Source organism: Simochromis diagramma, unplaced genomic scaffold (genome assembly GCF_900408965.1).
Source record: "Simochromis diagramma unplaced genomic scaffold, fSimDia1.1 OVJJ01000802.1, whole genome shotgun sequence".
NCBI lineage: Eukaryota > Metazoa > Chordata > Actinopteri > Cichliformes > Cichlidae > Simochromis > Simochromis diagramma.
The window spans coordinates 21,642,333-21,662,809 of record NW_024387492.1 but is presented as its reverse complement, the minus strand read 5'-3'; the positions used below and the strand labels follow the sequence as shown (position 1 = coordinate 21,662,809).

General features: G+C 42.6%; 1 protein-coding gene across 3 annotated transcripts; it reads left to right on the top strand.

Moving 5' to 3' along the window:
* The first annotated feature begins 1,168 nt into the window (after nucleotides 1-1,168).
* ipcef1 (interaction protein for cytohesin exchange factors 1) lies at nucleotides 1,169-16,474 on the top strand. 3 transcript variants are annotated; one of them, XM_040016990.1, is made up of 10 exons: nucleotides 1,169-1,759; nucleotides 1,840-1,913; nucleotides 8,282-8,451; nucleotides 9,558-9,631; nucleotides 9,839-9,910; nucleotides 10,607-10,662; nucleotides 12,080-12,168; nucleotides 14,142-14,397; nucleotides 14,476-14,648; nucleotides 15,633-16,474. In XM_040016990.1, the coding sequence occupies exons 1-10, from the start codon at nucleotides 1,545-1,547 to the stop codon at nucleotides 15,831-15,833; spliced, it is 1,380 nt and encodes a 459-aa protein (XP_039872924.1). In that variant the 5' UTR covers nucleotides 1,169-1,544; the 3' UTR covers nucleotides 15,834-16,474. The 3 variants fall into 3 exon arrangements, with proteins under 3 accessions (XP_039872924.1, XP_039872925.1, XP_039872926.1); XM_040016991.1 differs by having other exon boundaries at nucleotides 1,706-2,843; XM_040016992.1 differs by lacking the exons at nucleotides 1,169-1,759; nucleotides 1,840-1,913 and adding an exon at nucleotides 2,854-3,433.
* Nucleotides 16,475-20,477: the final 4,003 nt, after the last annotated feature.

The window sequence follows — 20,477 nt, the reverse complement described above, 5'->3', positions numbered from 1 at the left end:
GAGTGCAGAGGGTCAGTAGGGTCCTTGGTTCTCAAAAATGTGAGGAGCACTGATATTCTATTAGTACCTGACAGTCATATGAGATAAAACATTTGAATATATATTTTAGAAGAAGCATTTTAATTTGGTGACTGCAGATCATTTAAATACTAACAAATGACAAAACCATTTAACCCATGCTGTTTATGCCCTGTCCTAGATTCTGTGTAATATTGATGATATAGAAGTTTCATAAACTCCCAAAACCTCATGTATCAGTTATGATACCCCTGCTGTTACAGGGTTAACCTGCATTTCTGCAAGCGTTCCTGAGCCCATGCACCAATTTCCATGACAGATTTGTATTTTTTTAATGCAGTGATGCCTGAGGGCATGAAGGTCACTGGCATCCAATAGTTACTTTCATCCTTGTTCTTTGCACACGGAAATTTCTCCAGATTCTCTGAATCTTTTCATGATATCATGTAGTGTAGATTATGAGAAGGTCAGTTTTTCGTTGAGGAACCTTATTCTGAAATTAAAGATACATCTTTTTTGCAGCTCGTAGTTTTCATGGAATATGATAATGTATTTGTCAGGCTCCGGGGGAGGCTGGAGCCTATTCCAGCTACCAGTGAGCGAGAGGCGGGGCATACTCTGGACAGTTGCCAGTCTCTCACAGGGCTAACAGGATATTATTTAAATATTTGATAGATTTTTATGTTCCACTGGGAACAAAATATTGGCTCATGGGATTTGAAAAATCATTGCATTTTGTTTTTTATTTACATTTAACACAATGTTGTAGCTTTTTGGAGTTGTGTTATAGCTGCAGATAAACCTTCATAAGAAAAACTGAGATGACCATGTTAGGAATATCTCCTCCCACTGACTCAAGAAAAAAACTGTCTGACACCCATCTGAGCTCACAGAAAACTTGCACATTCACTGATTTATTTATTTTGTCCGATTTTAATATGAACATCCACCGTTTTAAGAGTAGATAGATGACGGAAAACAAGAAAAGGCAATAACAGGTCCACTTTAATCTGTTTAAATGCTAAATCAAACTTTAGCTTTTCTGGTTTTTTTTTTTTTTTTTTTTTTTTTTTTTTTTATAAATAATTAGTGAATTCTGTTGTTTGAATCGGGCTTTGCTGTGTTACAAGATCAGTGTCAATGAAGCAAAGTGTAAGCTGTTCATTATCTGGTTCTAAATGAGCTAATCCCTCAGGTAATAATCTTAAAGGGCACATATGAAGCTGTCAAAGACTAACAGCTCCATCACGTGGACCCTGTGGTGAACTGCAGTTTGAACTTATGCCTACTATTGAACTCTCATTCAGCTCTGCAGCTGTGTAATAGACAGACTCAGGTGTATCTTTAGAATAGTCCACATTTTCTTCTGTAATATTTGAGTGGATGCTCAGGAAATTTGTAGCAAACAAATGTTTAGAGCTAAAATATGCAGACTGGTGCATGAACACATTTCACCCCACTATAGTTGGCAATAAGGCGGCCTTGAAGTTTTATTTTCTGCTACAAGAAGGCTGAATGTCAATGACATGTGTCTCTTTGATTTGACTGTAAGAGGGAAATGGTGTGAGATACTGAAGACTGATGTCTCCACTGTAACTAAACAGCACTGCATAAATTTGCTTAATTTCCTGAAAATAAGTTTTATTTTCTACAGAGCAAACGGGAAGTTTCTGAGAAACAGACGAGGGCATAAAGATCACGAAGAGCACCGAAACAGGAAGGACGCTGTGGAGTCTGAGTGGTGCGTTTATGTAGAGCGTGAGTGTGATTTTGTGACTTTGTGGTCTGCTGATGTGTTAACATAACTTCTCACAAGCGCAGCACACTTCAGTTCCTCCTGTGCTGCGCGTCTGTCTGCAGGAAACGCATTACACTGCCGGACATCCAGACTGCAGGTAAGGGCGCTTGTTTCGGCAAAGTTTCTTGCTTCAGTCCCCCCTCTGTTTCATTTGGCGCGTGTACAGAAACCTTAGCTAGAGAGAGACATGTAAAGTTAAGACTAATGAGACCACAAACATCTGCCCAGTCTCATACAATTAGCGGTGAGTCTGTAGAGGGTTTTTTTTTTTGGTGACCGAGGTAAACTGGTTTTAGAGTACACAGGAAAAACAAAAAAAGGAACCGCTAACAGATGAAATATGCAGCATCATGCAATATCTCTAATACTGTAAACCTCTAAAGTGCAAGGTAAAGTGTTAAAAAACAGACAAAGAAATCAAATTTCATTATATCATATATTATTTTTAGCTGTTTTGGACCTCACAATTACACCACGTGATCTTTACAGGTATGCGTTCATACATTTTCCTACCAGAAACTTGTGATTCAGTGCAGTTGCATTTATACAGCATCCCATGAAACTGTTTTATATTGTAAGGTAAAGTAAGGTAAGCACTTGGTGATGGTGGGGAAGAAGAGACCTCCAACAGAATCAGGCTCAGGAATGGGCGGCCATGCTGTGACTGGTTGCAAAGCGATGGGGAAAAAGACCAAAAAACAGGATAAATAATTCAATGTAAATATTAATACATGTTTAGCTATAAATGCATGTGGAGTGGAAAAGAAGTGCACAGTGCATCATGGGAAGTCCCCCAGCAGCCTGAGCGTATAGCACACATGTATACCACCTACTAAACAGTGGAACATGACACCCACAGAGATGTTGTATACTCAACTTTGGTATCAACATATTCATGATCAGCATGTCCAGGATATCTTTGCCTTATCTTCACAGAGATGAAACGCAGTGTAAAGGCTGAGGACAAGTGAAGTTTAAATATCAAAACAGAACTCGGACCAGGAAGTCCGCTTAGCCTACTTGCAAGGTCAGCAATTATAAAATGTCTTGCTGTAGCAACCATGATTTAAGGCATGCTTAACACAAAAAATCTTTGTAATCTTACAGGAAACACACGCACGCACACAGAAAATCAGTGTTTCCTGTAAATTATGCTTGCTAATTAAGGAAAGGCAAAGACTTCAGACATCAGACTGTCTCTAAAACCTACAGACTCTCCTACTACCTGCACACTAACAACTGAATTTACATAATTTACACAGAAGTGACTGGACAGTACATGGAGACTTCTGCATACTACTATGACGCATGAATTACCACCCCCGTTAGAAGTGAAAGGTTAAACCTGAAGTTTCCCCAATAACTTATACAGAACAGTGCAGAACTGTGATGCCCCTCCCTGCCCTATCCTATTTGTGTGAATGTGTTAATATTCATGAAACCAACTTCCACACGTGATATAAATGAATACATAACTTCATTTCCTCTTCCTTTCTGTTTGTGTGAGTGTATCTGACATCAGACAGCTGACATGAGAATGTTGTCAGCTGCTGCAGGTCTCTCTTCCATCCTGTCTGGCAGCAGTCTTCTTTGCTGTTTGTGTTTTGCTAGTTTTGGGTAAATATCTAATTTTCTACTTAAGCAAAGCTTCTTGCCACATACCGTGCGCACATTTAAGATGAATGGGGATCATCCCGGATATTCACACCATGTTAGTGTTTGGGTCATTGTTGAAAACCACCTTTCCTTGTCGTTGCTAAATGCTAAATTAGGTAGAATGGCTTTCTTGGGTCAGGCTTAACATTTTGTTTAGATGCGTTATTTGAAGCAACTGTTGAGTTAAGTTTAGTTGTGGTAAAAGAGCAGCTTAAGTTCCTATTTTTGTTCCTATTTTTGTTTGGTACATATACTCATCTGTTCTCTTTTATAACCACATAAGTTCATGAGTCATGTATTCCTTTAGTAGGTTTACTTGAAGTGAGCTTTTAATGCTGGTAAAACTGGTGTGTAAATACCCGTCATGCATATCTGTCCGGAATCAAGGTTTGGGATTAGTGTGGGTGGATTACCTAGGACTTGTTGTTTTTGTTTGTTTGTTTGTTTTTCATTTTACATTGAATATATGGTTACCCTATTCAAGAAAAAAAACTATTTAATGCTCACGTTCATGGTCTTCATGCCTTTATTTCTCCAGCATAGCTCTCCTCTCTTACCTGTCTCACCTACCTGTCACTTCCTCTGTAGCCTGGCTGTGGCTCTGTCCCAATTCAGGGTCTGCACGCTTGAAGTACGCACACTACACATACTACGTACGGTGCGTACTATAAGTACGAGCAGTGCGGAAGTGAAGCAACCATGATACTAACCGCGAGAAACGTTACATACAGCTTTATTTGACAGAAATGAAGGAGAAAAAATGTTTTGTTGGTCATTCATTTTTGTCATGACATCACTTTGATTAGTTGAGTATCTGAGGCTGAAACCACGGGACTATAAAACATGATTGTTGGGCTTCATTCCTGTACTGAACAGTCATTTCAAGATTACTTGGTAAATAACAATTAGCTAATGTTGTTCATGAGACTAAAGTCATCTCACTGTGGTAATGTAAATATAATATATATATATATATATACATATATACATATATCCTTCAAGCTCGGGTCCTCTACCAGAGGCCTGGGAGCTTGAGGGTCCTGCGTAGTATCTTAGCTGTTCCCAGGACTGCGCTCTTCTGGACAGAGATCTCCGATGTTGTTCCCGGGATCTGCTGGAGCCACTCGCCTAGCTTGGGAGTCACCGCACCTAGTGCTCCGATTACCACTGGGACCACCGTTACCTTCACCCTCCACATCCTCTCAAGCTCTTCTCTGAGCCCTTGGTATTTCTCCAGCTTCTCGTGTTCCTTCTTCCTGATGTTGCTGTCATTCGGAACCGCTACATCGATCACTACGGCCGTCTTCTTCTGTTTGTCTACCACCACTATGTCCGGTTGGTATCATTTTGTCCGTCTGTATCTGGAAGTCCCACAGGATCTTAGCTCGGTCATTCTCCACCACCCTTGGGGGCATCTCCCATTTTGACCTCGGAACTTCCAGGCCATATTCGGCACAGATGTTTCTGTACACTATGCCGGCCACTTGGTTATGGCGTTCCATGTATGCCCTGCCTGCTAGCATCTTGCACCCTGCTGTTATGTGCTAGATTGTCTCTGGGGCATCTTTACACAGCCTGCACCTGGGGTCTTGCCTGGTGTGATAGACCCCAGCCTCTATGGATCTTGTACTCAGAGCTTGTTCTTGTGCTGCCATGATTAGTGCCTCTGTGCTGTCTTTCAGTTCAGCTTTGTCCAGCCACTGGTAGGATTTCTGGATGTCAGCCACCTCCTCTATCTGCCGGTGGTACATACCGTGCAGGGCCCTGTCCTTCCTTGTCTCCCTCCTCTTTCTTGGGTTTCTGCTGCCATGCCATGCATGGTAAGGAGCTTTCTTGTCTTTATGTCAGTAGCTTCTATCTCCTCCTTTGGCCAACTTATTATACCAGCTGGGTACCTGATCACGGGCAGGGCGTAGGTGTTGATAGCCTGGATCTTGTTCTTACTGTTCAGCTGACTCCTCAGGACTTGCCTGACCCTCTGCAGGTACTTGGTGGTTGCAGCTTTCCTAGCAGGCTCTTCATGGTTCCCATTCGCCTGCGGGATCTATGTCTGCAATGTTGCCTTCTGGTAGCTCGATCCCCTCAGTTCTGACTTCCCTCTCTTTGTTATCATCCGACTACACTTCTCCAGCCCGAATGTCATTGCTATATATCCTGGTAGTGTGGATCAGTGAATCGATGTCTCGTTCACTCGCATAGATTCGCATACAGCTTGATGTCATCCATGTACAGGAGGTGGCTGACAACTGCTCCATTCCGTAGTCAGTATCTCACTGGTTCAGGCCTATGCAGAACAGCAGTGGGGACAGAGCATCTCCTTGGTAGATCCCGCACTTGATGGTGACTTATACTATGGGCTTGGAGTTGGCCTCTAGTGTTGTACACCACATACCCATTGAGTTCCTGATGAAGGCTCTTAGGGTCCTGTTGATCTTGTACAATTCTAAGCATTCCAGTATCCATTAACATCATCTAGCAGACCTTCTGAGGGTACTTCACTTAATCTTGGTAACTGGCTACGGGAGATCCAGGTCTCAAGCTTGGCCAGTTCCTCTCGCACTCAACGATCCTTCTCCTATCGCACTTGGGGCTTTGTACCCAATCTCGGGTGGGGGTGATGACATCTCCCCCCTGACCTGGCGTCCTAGCTCCCCCTTGCCGTAGCATTTATGTTGTACCTCGTCAATCTCTAGCTGTGAGAATGTTGGAACACTGAGCTACTAGTTGTTTCGTTGTTTTGATGTTGGGTATCGAAGAATCCATAGGTCCCTCATCCTATTCATGTAACCCCTTCCGCCAGGGTTACTTGAATAGTAGCATTCCAACAACGCCCTGTTTTCGTCTCTTGCCCACTGATGCCTTCTTGTTCCAGTAGCCCACTTCTCGTCAGGGTGCCCTGGTTCCTCAACACCTGACGCGGACCTTGTTGATCCGGGCGACGTCCGAGCTTATCCCAGGGTTAGGGATAATACTGATGAAGACTTATACCTGGTAGTGACATAAATTTTGGATAGAAAAGAGACAGAATTTATTCAAAACATAGACAAAATTGAAAACCTTTGCCCACTGGGGCAACAGGGGCCAAACTTCACTTTGAGTGAAGTTTGGCTCATGTGAGAAGAGAGCAGCATTAGTTCCTATTTTTGTTTTGTTCATATGTTTTTTTTGTTCTCTATTGTAACCACATAAGCGTATGAGTCGTGCATTTCTTTGGTAGGTTGACTTTGGGTGTTAACTTTCTGTGCTGATAGAATTGCAGAGCATTAATGTTAGTAATATGAGAGTTAAGATTATATCACAGATGTTACAGAGTAAAATGTCGCAGTTGGGAAACTTGCCATGCAGATAATGCAGCATATGAAACACACTAAATACCCCACTCTGTCAGTATAAATATACAAAAAGGGTCAGACAAACACAGAAAAATGACTCTATTAGTGCCACCTTTGAGGGGGTTAAACAAGCAAACCCCAAGGATGGTAAGGGTCCACAATGGCACTCTGCACCTTTGAGATGGTCCAAATTTCAGATATACTGAAGGTTATGGTCATGGTGGCACCTCTGATCGCATTGCACAGGTCGACTTTTTTTCTAGTTTGTTTTGAAACCAACAAATAAAAAAATGAAAGTTTACAAAAACAAAAAAGGAAGAAAACGTTGCTCTGATGGCTTTTGTGACAGATGCTCTTCAGTGGGGTGGGTAGAAGTCCAACAACAAAACCCAAACTTTGCAAGCATAACAGCTCAAGCATTGTGTCTACAGGTAAAACTATGTTTTGAGATGATTCTTCAAGCAGTTTGGCAGAAAACTATCAACATGCATCAATTCTAAGTCATCACTGATCCTAATAAAAGTAAAAAAAAGTTTTATCTTATGACAGAGTGCCTTGCTTGTTCTCTATTGTTATTAGAATACCACAAATTATCAAGACTGTCACTGTCAAGACTTCCTGAAACTTGTTTTTATAGAAAATGAAAGGGCAGACTCAACAAAGAAAGAAAGAAACAGTCTCATCTGTATGAGTTGATCAAAAGAGACAGAAAGCAGCTCAATGATGTTGTTTATTCTAAAATTAGTGCCAAAACCGAACATCAGAGTGTGCAGATAAACCGGTAAACAGTGGAATTAGGACAGCATGATTTAAAACATTTGCACTACCCAGGCCTTTGTATTTTTAGGACACACTGGGGTCTACAGAGAAGATCAGGAGTCTGTTTGAAAACTCATAAATACCAAATCAGGAAACCAAAAGTGGCTGAACATAGGATGACCACTGCACCGAGGCTCTGTGGGTTTCAGCCTGCTGCTCACAGCTGCAGGCAGCGTGGGGCATTTGACAAACGTGACAAAAATATACAAATTTACTTAACTGCTTGTTAAGTAAAACTAAAATAAGTTTCAATCAATAAAATAATGTTAAAAGTAAATTAAAAATGGAAATACAGGAAGATAAACTGCAAGAAGAACAGACAATGAAAATCTGTCTAAAAAGATAAATGTATAATTTAATAAGGAGCTGAATAAATAAAAATGGATATACAATAAAATAAAAGTCAGCATTTTAAAACAATAGAGGTAAAATAAATACAGGTGAATAAGTTAAATATTGTACATTAAAGTGTCTCAGGTCTTATAGCTGAAGAAATAACTCAATAAATCCAATAAAGCAAGCAGGTCTGAAATTAGTAAAAATAGTTGTCCAGTTGTCTGAGTACATGTGAGGCCCCTAAGGAGCATCATTGTTGGTTGGCTCCTCCCTCTGATCTGAAGATCTGAACCTGTAACCTGCCTTCCTCCTTCTCCTGCAGAGTCTGCAGCCATGAGTCGGCGTCGGGTTTCGGTCAAAGACCTGGGAGCGGTGGACTGTCAGGGATGGCTGCACCGGAAGAAGGAGAGCCGTAGCTTCCTGGGAAGCAGATGGAAGAGATACTGGTTTGTCCTGCAGAGGAGCTCTCTGTACTGGTACAGTGACGAGATGGTGAGCCACAGTTATCTCACAGTTAAGCCCTACAGCTCAAACAACGTGCAGTAGAATTCAGGTCTGACATGTGCGATTAGCATCAGAAAATCTGTTCCCGGTTTGCGGAGCCTTTGCAAAACTTGAATGAGCACTGTATTCTTAATCTTGGACTCTATTAGAGTGGCTTTGCATGATTCATAGTTCAAAATAATCCTTCTTTATCTTATACTCCTCATTTGATCCTCTATCCTTATTTGAGCTGCCCACCCTACCTTGAAACTAGCTTGATTCTGATTGGTTGCCCCTCTTAAAAGTTTAAATAGAAGTTGGGTGGGGCTTTTGGTGTCTGAGTTGACCATATTATGGGTACCTAACTCTGTGACATCACGCAGAGATAAAAAGTAGATCTAAATATCTGAGTGCTGAAGCTCACGATGTTTACCTGTACACACAGTGACCTCGTGAAACTTTCGGATATGATGTGTCAGACAATTGCATGAAAGTTGCTCCAAAAGCCACGAACATGCCCAAGATATCTAGTTTAATGGCTTTAAAAAGTGGAGGGGAGCTCTAAATAGATTTTAAGTGGGTGAGTTATGCATGAAAATAACCTTTGCAGTTGAAGTCCAAACTGTTGTTGAAGCAGGTTTTAACATGGGAGTCTGTGGGGCCTGACTCACTGTTGAAGTGAGCCTTAGAAGAAGTGCTGCCTGTGTGTGACACACATGACATCTTTTAGAAAAATAAATAACTAAATTACGTGGTTTTGAAATTTTTTAAGTTTCTACTTTGATACAAATACATTAATATTCCATATAAATGTGTTTAAATAGAAACATCTCTTATATGTTAAGAATCATATGTAAATCCCTTTATCTCTGTGAAGCTGTAAATTTAAATAAGCATATAGTCAAACCACACTAAGACACAAAGTAGGTCAAACTGCAACCAAACAGACAGAAAGAGCACAGTCCACAGCGATGTGCATCCTCTGGCTCTGACCACTGACACTTTGCTGAGATCACACAGGAACCTGAGATACAGACACATTGTTTTCTGCAGACTTCACTGCATTAAAGTGTTTCTCATCAGGTTTTCTGAGCTCTTTTTGCTCCTCTCTGCAGGCTGAGAAAGCTGATGGATTCATCAACCTGTCAGGCTTTACCATCGAACAGGCCAAAACCTCCAGGAAGAAATAGTATGACATGTTTTGTTTTTTTTTATTTTCCCCTCTTAAACCACACGACTTACTCAGCTGTTTGTACACTCTCTGTTGCTAAAGCATCTTAAAAAAATGTCTCAGTGGTGAGAGATCCGCTGCAAGGCATTTGTTTTCCACATCTTCACCAACTGCTTTATATAGCGCATTGAATTTACCATTACTTTGCTCTGTGTTGTGTTTCAGTGTCATAACAGCCAGTCATCCTAATGTAGTGACTATTACTATTGGTGCTGAGAGCTACATAGAAATGAATAAGTGAGTACTTTTAACCCATTGTTATTATTTTATCATATGTAATTTTTAAAAAGTTGACTGATACTGCTTCTCTTTATTTCCCGTCATTGACTGCGTACACTTACAGGAATGAATTCTTCTATAAAATATGACTTTTGACAGTTTTTATATACTTGGTGCTGAATGATGTTATAGAGATTTGGATAGAGATGCCCCTCCCATCTACTGTTTAAACCTTACACATGGAGCAGCCAATCAGAGGTTGGCTTAAAGGGGGTCAGTTCAGTCTGGTAATGCATGTGATGCTGGAAATCAGCATCTTAGGCCCACTTTGAGGGTTTATACCAGCAGAAAAATGTCATTATAACTTTTCAAACTGATCCACATAAGGCAGAAACTGTTGAGATTTTGCAGACATGCTTGTCTCAGAATGTCCTCTCCTGACTTTAGTGGCTTAGTCTTATAGAAAAGAGTGAAGCCTAGAATTAGTGACATTTGCACTTCAGCCAGTGGTGGCTGAGAAACTTTGCTCTGAACTAATAAGTATCACTATTCTGTGTCAGAAAGTACAGTCATTTCCTCTTCCCATCCTTTTAATGTCATCTTTCTTTTTATTGATTCATTGCAGTACACCGTGTAGTATGTTGCATGTTGTGTGTAATTTGTAGAGTTTAATGCAGTGTGTGTGTGTGTGTGTGTGTGTGTGTGTGTGTCCAGGTGGATCAGTAAACTGACAGAAGCAGCTGAACTAGATGAGGCAATCAACAGTGAAGGTGAGAGGATTAAAAATAAGAATCTACCAAAATGATGATGGTGACACAGCTGCAGTCTGAAGTTTCACACACTCATGAGCATGACTGTCAGGGTAACTCTGGCTTTTGATAATTTCTTTGAACTCTTTAAATCAAACGTAACATTATGACCACTGACAGGCGACATGAATAACACTGATCATCATGGTGGCAACTGTTAGTGGGTGAGGCACATTAGGGTGAACATTTTGTTCTCAGAAACTGGCAAACATAAAGATTTGAACAACACGGGCCAAACTGTCATAGCCAGACGTCTGGGACAGAGCATCTACAAACCTGCAGCTCTTGTGTGGTGCTTCTAGTCTGCAGGGGTCAGTATCTGTCAAAAGGGTTCCAAGGAGGGAACAGTGGGGCCAAGGCTAACTGATGCACGTAGGCAGCAAAGGCTGGCCTGTGTGGCCAATCCAGCAAACAAGACGTTGTAGCTTAAATTCCTGAAAAAGTTTATGCTGGTTCTGATAGAAAGGTGTCAGAACACGCATGGTCTGCATAGTTACAGACCAGTCAGGGTGCCCATGTTGACCCCTGTCAACCACAAAAAGTAAAGAAGAAGGACTACCTGCAAATTCTTCAACATTGCCTCAACTCTACATTTGAAACTTGTTGAAACTGACACATTTGGTTTCTCCTGTGGGACAATGATCCCAAAAACATTAAAACTGATTAAATCAAATTAACATTAAGCTTTTAGAATGGCCTTCCTGAAGCCCTGACCTCAGCCCTAATGAAAATATGTGGATACACTCAAAAGCTCAAAAGTCCTGTTTTTTCAGAGTCATTAGAGATGTGTGCTGTGCAATCCTTCCACTGTGGATGAAGAACTGTGCAGAGAAATCATTAATGCCAAAAAATACCATGACATACTCACGATGAGTGTCTGTAAACTTCTGACCACAGTTACTTCCCACTAATGTATCTCTCTTACAACTAACATTTCACACACTGCACCCTCTTCTTTTCTTTGATTATCCCAGCTTTCCTTTCCATCTTCACAAATTTGGTTTTCTAAAATTTCTTTGCTCATTCCTGTCCCTTTCAAAGAAAGGAAGGTGGTATTTTTCCCTTTTTTATATATTTTTTCCTTGAAACACTTCCTCTCCCTTTCCCATTGCTACATCTTCCTTTCCAGTTTTCATTCCGTTTTTCCCATTTACCCTTTCCCTTACCCTTTCTCAGTTTTTCCTTCTTTTTCGTTTTTTCTTTAAATCATTCTTTCACTCTGATTTTCATCACATCTTCACATGTGTCTTCCCATTTCTTGTCTCATGTTATCTCTTTCACTGATCTGTTGGTCCTCTAGTTTCCTTCACACATCATCTATTTATTTTCTGCTTTGCTGCTTTCTTTACATTGTCTCTATTTATGCATGTGTTTGCAGAGCGCTACAGTGAGGGGAGTGATCAGGATGAAGAAGACTTATCGTTTTCTTCTCTTGACTCTCAGCTGGATTCAGTGGCCACCCAAAATGTAAGTAAATGCATGAAGTCCATAGAAAAGAGCTTAATGTAAAAGTAAAATAGGCACTAGCCATACCGTAGATGGGGTAATACATTTGGGAACAAATGGTCTTTGGGCTGCAGCATTTTTAGCTGCAGTACCACAAATGACCACTGAGGAAAACTCTGGCAAAGTTTGTTCAGGCTGTTGTATTGATTTTGATTGATCGATTTGAAACCATAGTTGGTAACACCAGTTTCTGAAATACCTTGGCATTAGTTTGGGGTGTCATCATGATGCCCATCTTTATGTACACTGATCAATAACATTAATACAAGCTGTACTCTCTGCATGATGAGGCCAAAGAAGCTATAACCTGTGATGTCACTTCCGCCGGCACAAGCTGTTGTTTTGGTGTTGTTTCAGCCAGTGGTGCATTTCTCAATTTTGTGTAAGACTGTGTCGGTTTTCTAACCCCAACCCTTTCTGAAAACAAAAAACCTCAAATTCTGTGATTAGCTTGCGTTCAGTTTTGACTTCCTGTAACAGCGCTGATGTGAAACTTTTGACTGAATGGGAAAACCTATTGTTCAGAAAGATACTGTGGTGGGTACGCACGCTGTAAATGCTGGTTTAAATGGTACGTAGCTGTGGCTATATCACCATCAATATTTGAAGCAACCTGTGCTGGTGGGTGTATTGGGGCACTAAAAGCTGAGTACCCAGCTCCTAGGCCTTGTTCCAGATTCAGATCTTCATCTGGAATTCCCCCTCAATTTGGATTTCCTATTCATAAAGTTGGAGCAGCCCAATTAACTCAAAGTTAACAGTGGCAGCAGTGATTGATACATGATTGGCTCTACCTCTCTAAGAACCAAAACAAGTCCTTCTTCACCAACCTTGCATTCATTGTAATTCTCTTCTTTTAATAATTCCTCCAACCCTCACAGAATCCCAGCTCGAACTTCACTTAATTATTCCAGCACACTGATTTCAGATAATCTCAGGATCTTGGCAAGAAAAGTGACTTCTTTGAGTTTCTTTAAGTCTTTACTGTACATCTTTGCTGATTTGATGAAAGCTGGCATAACCTTTACATTTGTGTGCTCCTTTTGTTTCCCTGATGCCTTAGAGGGAACAGTTTCTGCCCGCTGTTGGAGGGTCCTGATTACTCTAAGTTTCTTCCAGATGGTAGTGTCAGCATAGGATTATTTAATGGTCTGTGTGCGTGGGCCTCCGGTAAACTTCAATGTTGAGGTTTCCATTCTCCTCAATGTGCACTGCACAGTCCAGAAACAGCAAATTATTATTATCCTTTGTTATATCACTGAGTTGACCTGAACAATGATTCACGTGAACAATTGGTGTCATCCACGTATCTGTACCAGAGGCTAGGTGATGTTCCCTTCCTGTTCCACCTAGCCACTTCCACTTCCTCCATACAAAGGTTGGCTAGAATGGGTAACACTGGGGAGGTCATGGCGCACACATGTCCTGATAAAGACCCACATCCTTTTTCATACCTTGGAACATGATCATTAGTAGGTCAACGAAACTCATGAGCATCATGAAACCAAAAATACAACAGGGAAGATTCAGAGTTGCTGAGCAGCTAGAGTCCTCTGTGAGACTATTTTGACATGTTTTCCTGCCAGAACATTTGAAAAGAAGATTCAAAAAGAGATAAAAAGAGATATCATATTTTTATTTAAAATGGTACACTTGCTCAGTTTAAACATTTGATAGGTATGTTCTCCTGATTCCTAAGTGGGTTTTTTCCAGTTTCCTACCATATTCCAAAGACGTGTATGGGGTGAGGTTGATTGGTTGTTCTAGCATGCCTGTGAGTGTGAACTGTTTTTTCCCTCTGTGTTAGTCCTGTGACAGACTGACAACTTGTCCAGGTTGTATCTCTCACTGGGATAGGGGTTAATCAAGGGTTAATCTTAAATTTAAAATGACTGAAAACACATATTCTGAAACACTTTCTGCCCTTTTCACAGGGAAACCGTCTTCAGCCACCCTGGGAGTCTTTATCCTCCACCTCACTCCCCACCATCTCATCAATAATCACTGAAAGCAGAAGTAGAACCAGCTCGGCTGGAAGCTCTTTGAGCAAAAACCGAAGACAAAGACCAGTTTCTGAGGGCAGCGGTCGTCTGTCCTGGCTGGACCTCCCCAAGCAGGATGAAACCAGCGGAACACAGACTCCTCCTCTAATTCATGTTAGAGAGGAAAAAGAGGAGGACACAGTCCAGGGTAAACACCTGCAGCTACACGTGGTTATCATGTCGTCTCCTGCTACTTAACCTTACTGATTTTTTTTCCTGTTTCCAGAAAAAATGCCAGATGAGATGGAGAGCCTCTACAACCATCTGAAAGCAGCCAGCGTCAATCCAACTGGACAGACATTTCAGAGGGACTTCAGGGCCTCATTTATCCGGCGATGTAAGAATGAAAAAGTCAACGAAAAGGTTCACCTGGTCCGGATACTCAAAAGCACATTAAAGGTGAGTCTGAACTTTTGTCTTTAACTAAATGCCAAAAAAAATGAAAGGGTTAGGGTACTCAGTTACACGTGCTGTTATCAAGCAGCAGACCCTGGGGCTGAAATGTCAAAGGGCCATCATTCATCAGCTGACAGCGTGTTGATTCCTCTAATGGCTGCTTCAGCCTGGCTCCAAAAGTGAGTCAATCCCAAAAGACGTGTTAAAGTGTCCAATTTTACAGTCGAAATTATCATGTTTACAGCCAGTTTAATATAAGAAGTTAAACCACATACTTAGATAATATCAAACAATAAATTTTTTATTTATCCCAAAATTTGGAAAAAATTACTGTGTAACACCAGTCAATTACATAGAAATACACATATACACATACGAATATGATACAGTAAGGAGCTACTCTTGAAAATGAATCCAGGTATCATGGTGGTAAGGATTGTCTGCACCTGTCCTTGAAGCAGCAGAGCTGTAACAGATGTTAGTGTTCGGCTACATGTGTGGTAAGTGGTGCAGAGGGTGTTCAAGATCCTTTATTGTTAACTTAGTTTGGTTGGTGATCAATAATTAATGGTACTCATGGCCATTGATCAGTGGTCTTTGATCAATGGCCAACTGCAATGTTGAATTGCTAAGCTATCAGCTAATACTAGCTGTCCTGCATAATACAGGGTCAATCGATGTTGACATGCAGACTGACTATCTAATAAATCCCTAGATTTTTATTTAAGGAGACTACTTCTGTGGCTGCCTCTGACTTTATTAACAATAATATCTCCAAACTATCGCTCCTGACCTGAGCTGTTTTCTTGTAGCAGGTCTTTTCTTCTGTAAAACTGGACATTTTAACAAGGGAGTTAATGGGAACTGACCCGCTTTTGGGGACACCCTACACTAAACATTAGAGTAATCTACACCCTGTTTGGATTCCTCCATGAGCTGATGCCTGATGGAGGATCACTGCATGTTTCTAACACTCGTGTTTTTCAGGCTAAAGAGTCCGAGCTGCTGGCTTTGGAGAAGATCCTGAATGAACCAAATCTCACAGCGCTCATGTACAGGGAGTGGAGACTCTCCAACACCATCCTGCTGCAAGATATCCTTCAGCACAACCAGGAAGCGGAGGGTGCCACAAGCCCAGACGGGATAGTGTCTGAGATTTTAGAGCTGCCCAACACTGCTGTACAGTAACGTTATGAAGTCTGAAAGACACTGAAAGACAAAAATGTCTAAACCCCACCATCATCCTGTGATGAGAGGAAGTTGGTTCCTACTCTGGATTGAATAACGATGCTACAAGTTTACTCGAGGTTAACTTTTAAATGCTTTTCACCTCACTTCTTTTCATGCAGCAGATTGGAATGTTTGTAGGTCTTTAAAGCTTAGGAAACACTGTTTTTAATTTCAAGCCAAAACTTTAATTTGTATTTGATTAATGTTTTTTTTTTTTTTGACAATTTGCTTTATTTTTGTGGATGTATTTTTTTAATATATAATTTCTGTTTATTTTATTTAAAAAGAGATGACCTCCACCAAGTAGCTTGTGTGACTTTTTTCAGTTTGTTTCTTTAGCAGGAATACTCCAAAGGAAATGATGGATCTGCATGATGGTTTTATGTGAAGTGGGGATCATTCCAGCTTAGAAGTGACTAAAGTGTTGGATTCAGCAACTTTTGGAAGGATTCTTTGAAATTGGAAAAAAATTGACATGTTGAGTCACAGCTTCACAAATACTTCCATCCATCCATCTTCTTCCGCTTTATCCGGGGCCGGTTCGCGGGGGCAGCAGCCTAAGCAGAGAAGCCCAGACTTCCCTCTCCCCAGCCACCTCCTCCAGCTTATCCGGGGGAACACCAAGGCGTTCCCAGGTCAGCCGAGAGATATAATCTCTCCAGCGTGTCCTGGGTCTGCCCCGGGGCCTCCTCCCAGTGGGACATGCCCGGAACACCTCACCCAGGAGGCATCCTTGTCAGATGCCCGAACCACCTCACCTGGCTCCTTTCGATGTGGAGGAGCAGCAGCTCTACTCTGAGCCCCTCCCGGATGGCTGAACTTCTCACCCTTCTCCCATCACTCACGCCCAAGACCCCGAGATACTTGAACTCCTCCACTTGGGGCAGGAGCTCATCCCCGACCCGGAGTGGGCACTCCACCCTTTTCCGGCTGAGAACCATGGCCTCATATTTGGAGGTACTGATCATCATTCCCGCTGCTTCACACTCGGCTGCGAACCGTTCCAGTGCGAGCTGGAGGCCATCACTCGATGAAGCCAACAGAACCACATCATCCGCAAAAAGCAGAGATGAGATTCTGAGGCCATCGAATTGAAAGCCCTCCGCCACATGGCTGCGCCTTGAAATCCCGTCCATAAAAATTATGAACAGAATCGGAGCCCACCCATATGGAAAAGATATATATAAATCTTATAAAGTTTGTATCTGTCTTGTGTGAAACTTGTATGAAAAGCATACAAGAGTGAAAACAGATATAAGATCCCTTGAAAAATTATATAAATGAAACTTGTATGTTTTGGATACTTACTAAAACAATATCTGAAAGTGGCCACTTTCATGAGTAAATCATATAAGCCTTATATGATTCACTATATGAAGTAGGCCACATCTTATGCAAGTCTTTTATAAGTTTTTTTCTATTTCTTTTCCATATGGGCATCATCCGCCCAGGAACGAGTCCGACTTATTGCCGGCAATGCGAACCAAGCTCTTGCAACGGTTGTACAGGGATCGAATGGCCTGTAGCAATGGGCCAGACACCCCATACTCCCGCAGCACCTCCCACAGGACACCCCGAGGGACACGGTCGAATGCCTTCTCCAAGTTCAAAAAACACATGTAGCCTGGTTGGGCAAACTCCCATGCACCCTCAAGTATCCTTGAAAGGATGAAGAGCTGGTCCAGTGTTCCGTGACTGGGACGAAAACCGCATTGTTCCTCCTGTATCTGAGGTTCGACTAGCAGACGAACTCTCCTTTCCAGCACCCTGGCATAGACTTTCCCAGGGAGGCTAAGGAGTGTGATCCCCCTGTAGTTGGAACACACCCTCCGGTCCCCCTTCTTAAAGATGGGGACCACCACCCCGGTCTGCCAGTCCAGTAGTACTGCCCCTGATCTCCACGCAACATTGTAGAGGCGTGTCAACCAGGACAGCCCTACAATGTCCAGAGCCTTCAGGAACTCAGGGCGGACCTCATCCACACCAGGGCCTCTGCCACCAAGGAGTTGTTTAACTGCCTCAGTGACCTCGCCCCCAGAAATTGGCGGGTCATCCCCGTCATTCCCAGACCCTGCTTCCTCCTCGGAAGACGTGTCAGTGGGATCAAGGAGGTCTTCGAAGTATTCCTTCCACCGCCCGACAAATACTTTTCATGTTTAAATTTAAAAAATCTGGTAGACATTAACTCGGTATATGGGCTGGTTCTTATTCAATGCTTTTTTATCTACTCTTCCTGAGCACTCAAAGCGCTTTATTCAACACGTTCACACATATCCACATCCACCTTTTTCTATGTCTAAGTGCTTTCTATCTAACATTAACACTGATGGATGCGGGAGCAACTCGGCGTTCAGGATCTTGCCCAAGGCCTCCTTGACATGCAGACCGGAGCAGCCAGGAGTCGAACCTTCTATGCCTTAACTTATTGTTGTAAATAAAATATTACAACTAATCTGGATTCAGGAGCCGAGTTCATGCCAGGTGTCCCTTCCAGTTATGAGCAGTGTTAAAGTTTACTCAAAGTAAAAGCAAATATTGATGTTTGCAAAGATTTAAATGAATTTTCAGTGAAAGAAGAGGCGGGATCTGTATATATTTGTTGATACTTTTGTTGTGTGAACAAGTCTGAAGCAATGATTTTACGGCAGCTTGTTTTCTACCTCTGAACTCGTTCACTGCAGTGTCGTCTTGGGGATGTCTCACATTTTTATCATCCAACACAAAAATCCCATTAAAGCTGGGGCTGCGGTCGAATGCTCAGTTTGAATCTGCTCATCATCAAGCTGATGCCTTGATTTAACATTTACAATAATTCAGTTTGCGTTTGTTTTTACATTCAGGTATAAGATACTTTATCATAGGTGTGTTTTGTTTGTCTCTGAGCGGAATGAAATAACACAATAAGAACATGTTGTATTCAGTCTTCTGACTGCAATACATCTAGAAACTCTAGAAATGCTGTGAAAATATTCTACTATCAAACTGGTGGAAATGTAGGAACGGGTTCCCAAAAGGCACCGAAAGTAGAACTGGGTCTAAACTGGTGCTGCACTGGTGAAAGACAGGTTTTAAAGTCTGTTAATATTTTTGCTTTTTGCTGTATTTATTGTACATTTGCAGTAAAATGTTTGAAGTTTCTCATTTTGTTGAGTCATTGTTTTACGGCACACTGTAGGAACCCAGTACTGACATTTCTCCACATTCAGATTTCAAGTTTGAAAAAGCGATTTCAACAAACTAGTGTTAGGAGGTTGAGGCTCCAAAAACACGCGTTATTAAAACTCCTGGATTTGGCCTCTAGATGTCATCAGATTAAAAACAACCAATGTTGGAATCCTGTTTATGATTGAGGGCCACAGGTAAAATGCACGCAGGGGCAACATCAGTATTTATAAAGTGTGTGTATGATGTGTATAAGTTCTTTTCATTAAAAAAAAAGAAGAAGAAAAAAAGGTTTTCCTTTTAAACAGTAAGGTGGCATTTCTTGATAGCAGAAAAAAAGCTGCTGCTGACAACCCACCTCTGGCGCTGGTGCCCTACCCTCAGTTTTAAATGCACATAGACACTGAGGGTTTTCGGGAGGAGCCGTGCTGCTCTCTGATAGGAAGCAGGAACCATGCTCTCCTGTGTTTTAAATGCACTTTAGAACAGCACACAGCAACACTACATATGAGCGGGCGGAGGGAGGTTTGGGGTCTTCACTCACCCCGGTTCTGTTAGCCGTCAGGGCTGGGGGGCTGGGAGGAGGTGCTGGCCGTCAGATTGGGGTCTGTGATGCAGGGCCTCCCTGCTACTGCAGGTAAGGAGGTGGCCCGCTTGCCTCCACCCCAGAGGGAAGGGTAACATCTCCTAGGTCTAGGTGCGGCTTGCCGCTCTGGGGCGGGGGTACCTGGACCTGGGATATAGAGTATTTTTGGGGAGTGTGACTGTCTGTGCAGTGTCTATTTGTGTCTGTCTACACGTTGGGTGAGTGCCGAGTATTTGGTTGTGTATATGGGGGTGGGAATGCACGTTTGTGTCCGCGTGTGCCTGTTCATCTGTGTCTATATGTCAGGTTGGGTCTTAGACTCAACCTCTCTGGGTACATCTCAGGCCCTCCAAAGTACGGAGGCCTATCTCCCCACACTCCCTGCCGGTGGCTGATGCCCTCAGACGTTGGTGTTTTGGTGGTTCTTGTCGACCTGGGCTGGGCGCTCATGTATGTACCGGCTCACTCCTGGTGGCCGATTGGCGGGGCCTGGCACCTGTGGCCCGGCTGGGCCCCTTCCGGGGGATGGGGTGCCCTCAGGCCTCTGGGCCTGAAGCTCGGTCCTCTCTGGCACAGCTGGCTGCCGGCAGGCACGCCACTGCAACCCCCTCTGGCTTCTGCTCCATAGCTGCTGGGTGACCTCTCGTTTGGGGCTCTCCTCAGCTCTTCCCAGGAGGGTGGCACGGTTCCCCCCCTTTAGTGGTCCTCCTCGGGTTCTCGTACTCTGGGGCCTCTGGATGTCTGGGGCCTGGATCTCCTCCATACCTGCTTCGTGCCCTGGGGGACGGGGCTATGGCTCCCCACACTCCCTAGCAGATCGTTACATGGAGAAACCTTTGGAATACAAGCATGCT